Raw genomic sequence first — 9,593 nt, forward strand, 5'->3', positions numbered from 1 at the left:
AAGAATTTTATGGTGACGTAAGCAGTGAGAGGAAAGGAAATCTAAACCACATCATGAAGATTGGAAGAAAAATGCCAGTAAAATTGTGAGAATGCGTGGACGGGAATATATTGGATACAAAAGAAGTCAAATTGGTAAAATCACTCATGATACTCCAAGAGTGTCACGAAAATTAGGTCCAACATGTACTTTGAAGATGTGCCAGAAATCCGTTCAAAGGAAGTGTCATCAGTTTTCTGCTGATGATAGGCTGGCAGTATTTAACACATTTTGGGAAATGATGTCATGGGATCAGAGGCAGGTTTACGTTATCAACCTTATGTACGTAATTCCAACCAAACGTCCAGGGAAGAACACTGGTGAATACAGGAGAAAAGAGACGCTCATTTATCTTTTGAAAAATGAGCTGGGGAAACAAAGTATGCAAAAAGATGTTTCTCAATTCTCTTGGGATTAAAGAATGGACTGTCCAATATTGGCTGGGTAATTCCATACATGGGATGAGTCCTGATACAGAACTGTCACGACCTCGAATCAAACAGACGAAAAAGAAAGATGAGAGAACCTTCATGAAAGAATTCCTAGACTCTCTTCCGAAACTTCTGTCGCATTACTGCAGGAAATCCTCCTCGAAGTTGTACCTTGAGCCTATTCTACAATCCAAACAGCTGTATGGGCTCTACGTGGAAAAATGTCATGCAGAGAAGGTTTCACCATTAAGTCAGGCTACCTTTAAATTGATTTTAGAAGATGGTAATATTAGCTTATTTTCCCACAAGAAGACCAGTGCGACTTGTGTTGTAGTTACAGGCTTGGTAATTTGATTGAAGATGCAACACACAAAATGAAAAGAGTAGGCAAGGATGCAAAAAGATGCTGACAAGAAAGAAGACCAGCAGAAGCTCTGCTCAGTGTACACCATGGACTTAAAGGCCATGAAAGTAGCTCCATTTTTAAGTGCAAGAGCAGTTTATTACAAAACAAAGTTGGCTGTTCATAACTTAACTATGTATAATTTAAAAAGTCGTGATGTAGTATATTACTGGTTCGATGAAACGCATGTTTTGCCTCATGCATTGTGGACACCCTATTCAGAACGATTTAGGAAAATCCCGTTCAAGTCATTCTGTATTCTGACGGCTGCACATATCAGAACAGAAATGTGATATTATCAAATGCTCTTTTAAGATTAGCAATTGATACTGGAGTATTGATTACACAAAAGTTTTTGGAGAAAGGCCCTACTCAGATGGAATGTGACCCAATTCACAGATCTATTGAGTGCAAGCTTAAAGGACGTGAAGTTATGCTTCCTAGCCAATACGCTACGATATCTAAAGAAGCGAGAAAAAAGCCACCGCCATACGAAGTCCATTACCTAGATTATTCCTTTTTCATCAACTACCCAGAGAAAAGTCTGTGGTTGTACAACTCAATTAGACCTGGAAGAGCTGTAAAAAATGAACCTACACTTACCAATCTGAAGGCGATACAGTACCGCCCAAATGGTATTATTTACAAGTGCTCTTTCAACGAGATGTGGCAAGAATTACCAAGGTGTCTGAGGAAAATTCTTGGAGATGTTTGCGTCCCGAAACTAAACAAGGAAAGACTGAAAATCAAGAAATGCAAATTGGATCATTTACAACAACTTAAATCTGTTCTTCCTAAAGGTTGTCACAGTTATTATGACAACATTCCTTATGAATGAAAATTATAGCGGAGGTAACTGTGTGATGAGCATCACTGCAGTGTGATTCTCTGTTGCTGCTTTGAGTGACACTTAGGATTTTTCTTGAAGAAATGTGAAGACATTTCCGGAACTATGTAAACAGTATATTTATTTAAAACGTTTCTATGAAGTCTTTCAATAAAAATGATTAATGCTCCAAAACGTGTTCTCACTGGCTTTCTCAGCACCAAATACCAACGATGTGTCAAGTCACGCCAGGAGACTGACAAATACCGCATAAGTAACAGATCACAGCATAAATACAGAGACAATTCCGTGTATGTGCCGTAATAAAGTTTTCTAAAGTGTATTTTTTTGTTTCGCATTTTTATTTGATCCAATATTTCCTTGTAGTGCTACGATGCAAATTTAGCGCCCCTGTGAAATGTATTAGGCATTTTAGACAGTTTTTTTGTCTCTCGTGTAAAATTCTTATTTTGCTACTTACGCGGTATTGTTTCTTCACAGATGATACACAACAAACGCATTGTGAAAAACTTATGGTTATATGATGTTAAACGCTGTTTCCGAAGCATTATAAACACAGTTATTTTACACACAGGTGTGACGTCTTTCTTATGTTTAAAGTTAGTTACTGCTACTAAAAAGTTACATAGTATTCCCAGAAAGATACTATTTTATTACCCAAACACATTAACATTGCTTGTCTTCATACAAATCGATCATTGGCCAAAAATATGCCAATATGTTCCAGTAAGTTTCATTCTGAAATAAGTAAATGCATAAGTTATTAAAAACATTTATTTACATTTTAGGATAGGTATACAGCTATTACTTCATACAACTTTTAAACACATAAGAAAACCATACAGCCACAGGTTGAGTGCTTGCTTTTATGCCTCTTGTGGAATCAGAACCACAAAAAATGTACCACAAGGTCTAAGACCAAACATGTGAGCCCCACACAACATATCTGTTTGGCCACTAAGCTAATAAATACTCCTTTTAATAAAAGTTATTGATGGCATATCTTAATTCCTTAAATGTTCATGCCATTATCATGTAAGTACATTTAAACAATGTGGAATCCTTAGTTTGAACACTTCTACATAACAAAATATAGACTGGAGAACACTCAATTCCTTGTTGGAATGAACAGAAAAATGCAAGGCCATTGGAATTGTTAAGTTCTCTTCTAGTACAACGCAGACTTTGAGGAATTAAAAAAAAAAAAAGAAAAAAACACAAGAAAAACAAGTTTAGCAGTCCAAAACAACAGAACAAATTTTACTTCCACTCAATCACAAAAGGGCTCCCCAAATTCAAAGTGATATTTAGGAATATTTCACATGATTACCCAACACTTACATTCACTATTGAAGTTGTCACATTTAATAGAAAAAGTGTGCCTGTATTTCACATATTCACTCGAGTTCCACTTCTCTCGGTGCATAACACAAAGCCATTTCAATAAACACAGTTTCTTTCTATGCTCTTCCACCTGTCTGCTGTTGATACACTTCTATGGTGTCACCTTCCTCCATTTCCAATGAAAGAGGAGTATCTGTTTCATTGATTGGCTGCCCATCAAATCGGAAGCGCATTGTAGCCATTGCAATCCCCTGTAAAATTATTGTGAAACAGAATGTTAAAATGTTGATATTTAGAATGTTAAAATGTTGCATTCAAGACAAGCATCAATGTAGTTCAGAATAATAAATATTAGAAGTCACATACATGGAGATCAAAGCTTAAATTCTTAACACCACATAAGGACTTCATGTAAGAGTACCACATAACAAAAATTCTAACAACTTTAACACTGGTAGTGCAGTTGTCATCATTGAAGTATATTCTGTAGTAATCGATAGGCTGCTGCAATTACAGGACAATAGGCTGGAAAAAATCCACAACCATCATGAACTTTGTTTCAATTCTTTTAGCTTACGTAATTCATTCCCAGAAAATACGACGACAGTTCATCACACACACACACACACACACACACACACACGACCACCAACTCCAGCATCTCGGGGCGGAATGCACCTACACCTATATACATACTGTCCCCACACCCTCCACTCAACAGTTAGCACCTCCTCTGTAATACCATCTCCTCTCATTCTCGTCAACCATGCTGTTTATTTGCAGCCCTCTGCCAAAGCATCTGAAGCCTTTCACTGCTCCTCTCCTTTTTTGTTCCTTGTTTCCCCATCTCCCTCCCCCACAACCTCCTGACATGGTGCATGTTGGCAATCTGCTCCCTGCACACTCCACCAGACAGCATTCGTCTCTCTCCCCACCAGTACACTACTATTCCTTCCCCTTCCCCACCCCTCAAGATTGCTGCTTGCATCCTGTGTGTAGTTGCATTTCAGCCTGAGATGCTGGAGTTGGTGGTCGTGTGTGTGTGTGTGTGTGTGTGTGTGTGTGTGTGTGTGTGTCTTTACTGATGAAGGCTGTGGCCGGAAGCTATGCATGACTATCTTTTAATCGTGTGTCTGCAACTTGACATGCCTTCTTTACGGTAAGCAGTTATCTGTCTTTTCCTATATTGTTAAAAGGAAGTGTTTCCCAACAGAGCAATACATGAGAAAGTGTTTAAAAAACCACCCTTCTATGCCACTAGCTATCAGGTACACCATTAAACATAACACAACTGCTACAAATGTGGATAATACAGAACTGTACCAAGAAAGAGGACTCCAGTAATGGAAAACTAAATACAACAGTGTATCCATCAGGCTTTAAAGTGAAATGGAAATAAAATAAATACAACTGAGTATGTACATAACAAACAGAATGTGGGACAAACAGAAAATGATTTTTTTTCCTTCTTCTTCTTCAGGAAAAGTTATTTTTCCAAAGGTAGCTGAAATCATTCCTGAATTATGTAGTTTGCTTGTTTCAGTCATAATTTAATAATTATATCACACACATCTCCTCAGTTTGCAGATAACTCCAATGCACCAGACTATTTTAATTAATGAACACTGACAAACAGTTAACAACAGTTCAAGATTAATGATTTGGATGTTTTCCTGCCGACAAGATGAGAGGCACCAGGGAAGCCGAATAACGCATAATAATACAGAGAAATTACACTCGTGAAGATAGTGTGAGTTGCACTGTCATAATCATTTACTTAATAGGAATTTGTAATAATGGTAATAAGTAGATTATGCTAAAGATGGAACACTTTTTCCTACAAATTTTGGAGGCTTTGTTTGCATGAACTGAACGAGTGACAATGCAGTTTTGGCCCTTTACGTATAGCAAACTTTTCTGAGTGCCATTTTGCCTGCAGCAATGTAGTGATGTGTGCATACCTGATTCACATTCAAAGAATGATTAACAGTTGTTTGACACAAGGGGAAGTTTTATACGTTGTGACAGAAAAAGAAATATTTATCAAAATAAGATTGAACATGGAACATGAGGCCAGGACTCGCAAAATGACACACTTACCTATGCATTAATCTTGAGTAATTACAGCACACCTGTTTTGGCTATTTCTGACAAGCTAGACAAGTAGATAAATATTTAGAAACGGCAATATTAGGTGAAATTGGAAAGTAAATAGAAATATAAACTCTCTGCTGATTAAAGCCATTAAATCTGTAACTAAGTTAATATCTGAAAATCGCAGGTGACAGAAAAAAACTGGGAACACCCAAGAGGATTATCTAGCTGTACTTTTCAATTAAAAGCTGGTGAACATGAAGCTAAGAAGTAATTTATTTAAGAGTCATTTTTAGAAGTGAAGATGGGAGTAAACTGCTGCAGTGGGACAGAAAATGGAATGAAGACAAATTTGTTGCTATTTATTCAACACTGACAAATTTTCATTGAAAAATAATTATGGCACAGATTGTGAAGAAGATATGTAAAATAGTAACAATAAGACACCAAATTACCGGGAAAGAGAAAAAACAGATTTTTATTCTAAAACAGACAACAAAAGCGAAGCAGAACTGTCACAATGTTCACAGTATCAATGCAAATTTTTCCTGTCATTGTGTGCTTTTTGACTGTGCCTAAGTAACTTAGTGGCAATGAGAGACATCCAGTTAAAAAACGGACCTTGGGCTTTGAGGAAACAGCGTTTAAAGGTTTACTTAAGTCTTTTATTCAGTATTCAGTATGAGAGTCCTACATCATAGGCTCCACTACAAATCATTTGCAATGAGAATTCTTCATGAATACCCAAAATGCCATCTTGATGAAAGGAGCAAAGTCTCTTTAAGAATAATTTCTTATAATGAAAAGGAAGAACAAAGATTACGTTTAATGTCTTACTGACGACAAGGTCGTTACAGATGACAAGCTTGAATTGTTTTTGTTAAGGACGGGGAATGAAATCGGCTGCACTCTTTTAAAGGAACCATCCCAGCATTTAGGGAAATCGTGGAAAACCTAAATCTGGATGGGTGGAGGCGGATTTGCACTGCTGACTTCCCAAAAGTTCGGCCAGTGTGCTAACCACTGCACCACTCATTTGGTTTCTGATAACGAGGCAGACTTCCAGCAGCACGGAAACTGGTAACTTGCCAATGCAGGCTGTGATAGATGATTTAAAAAATGATTCACACACAAAACTAGTACTTTTACTGTCACGACATTGCTGAAAAGAAATTATATCAATGGAAATTTCAGAAACTTTAGTAACAGAGATACTAAATATTTCCATTTTCCTATTTTCTATCAAAACACCAAAAGTGCAGTGATTGCAACCAAATGAGCTTCAGTTATACAAGCCAAGTTTGGCCAAATCTAATCTGAAGACAAGAATCATCTAATGGCGACACTCCAAAAGCAGCTAGGAGGAGTATTAACAATTGTAAATTTAAAACAGTCCAAATATGTGAGATTTGAAGGTACTAAATGACTGTAGCAGACTATTTATTATGACTGTTTACGAGAGAATGGAAGATGCAAGATTGCGAGACATAGATCTTGACAGGATTTGGTAAAACCTTTGTTGCTCCACAACAGGTATTTTACAAGTACTGCCAAGATAGTATTAAGAATACAGAAGGTGAAACTCATCTGATACATATCAGTGCAACAACAAAACACAATTGGGTATTAAAAGCTCCACTAGTCACTAAACAGCAAAATACCAGAGATACAGTGACTCATTACATTTCAACGAAGTCCACCAATGTCAGAATCAAGATGATTGTGAGTTAAGAACAACCAGAATATAACAGATCCAGATGATTATGGCTGTGAGTGGAAGAAACCCTTGCCAACCAAGTACAGGTGAGTCATTTTCTTTTGAATGTGCTAGCCAGGTATGAACTGCAAAAAGAAAAATGGGAAGCATCATCATGTAGTATAGACTACAGAAAATAAAATTACAGTGAAGGCCTTTACCAAAGCCTCTTACAGAAGATTTTTTAGATAAACTACAAGATATGTGTGTGTGTTTTGCACACCAGATCTCAAGAACAGATTCTTCTACAGTAATTTTGAAGTGGGGAGCTGAAACAAAAGTTTGAGATACACCCGGCAAAATTCTGTTTGGATTATCACAATTACATACAGTTTTCCAGCAATTTATAGATATGGCATTTTTGGGAAAAAAGGAATGGTCTGGCAGCTCAAAGAACAACCTTGTGACAAGTTTTTTTTAATGAGAGATGAATTTATTTTTAAGCGATGGAAGAAAGACTTTCGAGATTCAACATTTTAGTAGAAGGTAATATTAGTCCTTTCCACACTGCAGACACACAACGAATTATGGTACCATCAGTGACTGACACGTTAAGCTAAGAGATTATGTTCTGGTTACAAAATCAACCCACATTAGCCACATCTGTCATATTCAGAGACAACTGAGTATCCTCACAGGCAACCATATATCACTTAACTGGTTATGACATAAAACTGCCAACAGCAGCACACTATAGAACACAGACACTGTAAGAGCACTTTAGCACACTGTCACCTTCCAGAGCACACACTATTCATAATATGCATTACAATGTGTTGGAGCATCCTTCAGTCTTGGTTTTTCCCATTTGATTTACATTTGTTTTGTCCATATAAAAAGCCACGCATTCACCTCCGATAAGTGAAGGAAGCTGCACCAAACCAAAATCTTTATTTTAATCGTACAAGCTCATGTGATGATAAAAAAACTATATTTAGAATGCACTAAGTTGAAAAATGGGCTACAGTGTAAAATTGGACTCCCATTGAAGTCTCGACTGTGGCCATATACTGATCTTTTGCATAGCCCAATGTCCCGCACAGGTTGAAAGGTGGTGACCTGTATTTGATTCATATTACATTTGTATATAGTAGTTGAATAAGACAAATTCATGGGTGGTCCACACTGTATCTTTTACTGGAAAATAATATTTTAATTATGGTACATTACTAATAAACAAGGAGCCTGTTGAACAGGTACTTTTTGACCTTAGCTTGTATATTTCTATGCCATCTATCTTATTACTTGTTTAGAGCTGCACATATTTACAAACCCAATGTATCCACAAACAAACCACAAAACAAAAGCACATGTTAAGAAATTATTAGTTCTCGTGATTTATAAATGAAAGTATTCATTATCTACAAGCAAGACAAAGATGTAAAAGAAACGACGTCTATCTTCAGTATGGTTGGCAACCTAAATTCTCAATAAAAACGCAAATACGAACTGTACACATGACAATGTTTACATTACAAAAATCATTGCTTCAAGTATATATAAAGCCCGTACAAATAGAAATTGAGAAAACCATAATCAATAAAAAAATATCACTCGTGTGACATCACCACATGTGCTACGCTTTACACCACCAGTATCGCTATGTTCACAATGCAAATTGAAAATTTTATCAACAGGCAAAATTACAGGAACCACACCGCCTTTCTTTCACACTTGGGAGCTAATCTGCTTGCTTCGATACACAACGAACATATAGAAACTATAGCAGAAATGCATGTAACTTTACTTCTCACCGAAGATCTTAAAGCCACTGGAATGGATCTTAGTGATACGGCTCTGTTATTAATTACACAAATATTGAATTACGTTCATCCGTTTCGGTACTCACCACTCTATCACAATACGCATTCATCAATTTTCTTAAAGGAGTGTGCTTCTTTATCTTAAATTGCACAATGGCATTGTCTTGACCCAATACTTTCAAGTTTATATGCTCAGACTCTGAGCCTTTCACGTCCTAAATAAAGAAAAAAAGTTTATATTCAAAACACACTACAATCAGTTTACCTAAAAACAGACTAACATGTGACTTACCTTTTTATCTTCTGACATTTTTACTAATGCACAACCCGGACGAAATTCACTAAAACTTGCCTCTCCAAAACAAACCCAAAGTATAGGTAAGACAGCTTATTTATTCAATACAAAGTATGGCTGATATTACACTAATACAAATCAGCCAAGACCACAAGAATTTGCCAAAGGCGTATTTTAAAAAAATACGGGCGCGCACTTTAACGCCTAACACTTCGCTTCGTTCCAAGGAGCTCACGCCTCAAAGACTTTCAGTGTGACATAATTTACAGATATGACGGACCAAAGAGTAACAAGCATAATACTTAATTCATTTCCCAACTTTCATGAAGAAAACCATGTAAATTCCAAATATTTTCTCGATTCACGAGGGTATTAATGCATATCGGAAACTTACTGTAAAGTATGGTAACTTTATTAACGGTTTGTAGATTTACATAAGTGTAAAATAGATGCAAACCTAAGAATTAGTTCTTTTCGTGAACATTACTAAGCAATTGTACTGGGTGAGTCTATTACGCCAAGAAGATAATAAAACTAAAAGTACAGTGTAGTATATGTGAGATTATGGGATAAAAATCGTGCTAGGAAAGATCAGAATGCAGTATCACAATCTGAGAACTA

The 9,593-nt window shown here is 36.5% G+C and overlaps 1 protein-coding gene across 1 annotated transcript; it reads right to left on the reverse strand.

Annotated features, from left to right (window-relative positions):
• Window positions 1-2,476: 2,476 nt before the first annotated feature.
• On the reverse strand, window positions 2,477-9,212 carry LOC124544981 (small ubiquitin-related modifier 3). Its single transcript, XM_047123733.1, has 3 exons — window positions 8,970-9,212; window positions 8,764-8,892; window positions 2,477-3,315 (listed from the first exon to the last, which is right to left on the reverse strand). Exons 1-3 carry the CDS (start codon window positions 8,985-8,987, stop codon window positions 3,181-3,183), a joined length of 282 nt encoding a protein of 93 aa, XP_046979689.1. The 5' UTR covers window positions 8,988-9,212; the 3' UTR covers window positions 2,477-3,180.
• Window positions 9,213-9,593: the final 381 nt, after the last annotated feature.

The sequence above is a fragment of the Schistocerca americana genome, chromosome 1, assembly GCF_021461395.2.
Source record: "Schistocerca americana isolate TAMUIC-IGC-003095 chromosome 1, iqSchAmer2.1, whole genome shotgun sequence".
In the NCBI taxonomy this organism is placed as follows: domain Eukaryota; kingdom Metazoa; phylum Arthropoda; class Insecta; order Orthoptera; family Acrididae; genus Schistocerca; species Schistocerca americana.

What these genes read in the sequence shown, in the direction of transcription:
- LOC124544981 (XM_047123733.1), bottom strand. An exon ending in ATGCGTATTGTGATAGAGTG is followed by an intron (nt 3,316 to 8,763) that starts GTGAGTACCGAA and finishes ATAATTTTACAG; the next exon opens with GGGATTGCAATGGCTACAAT.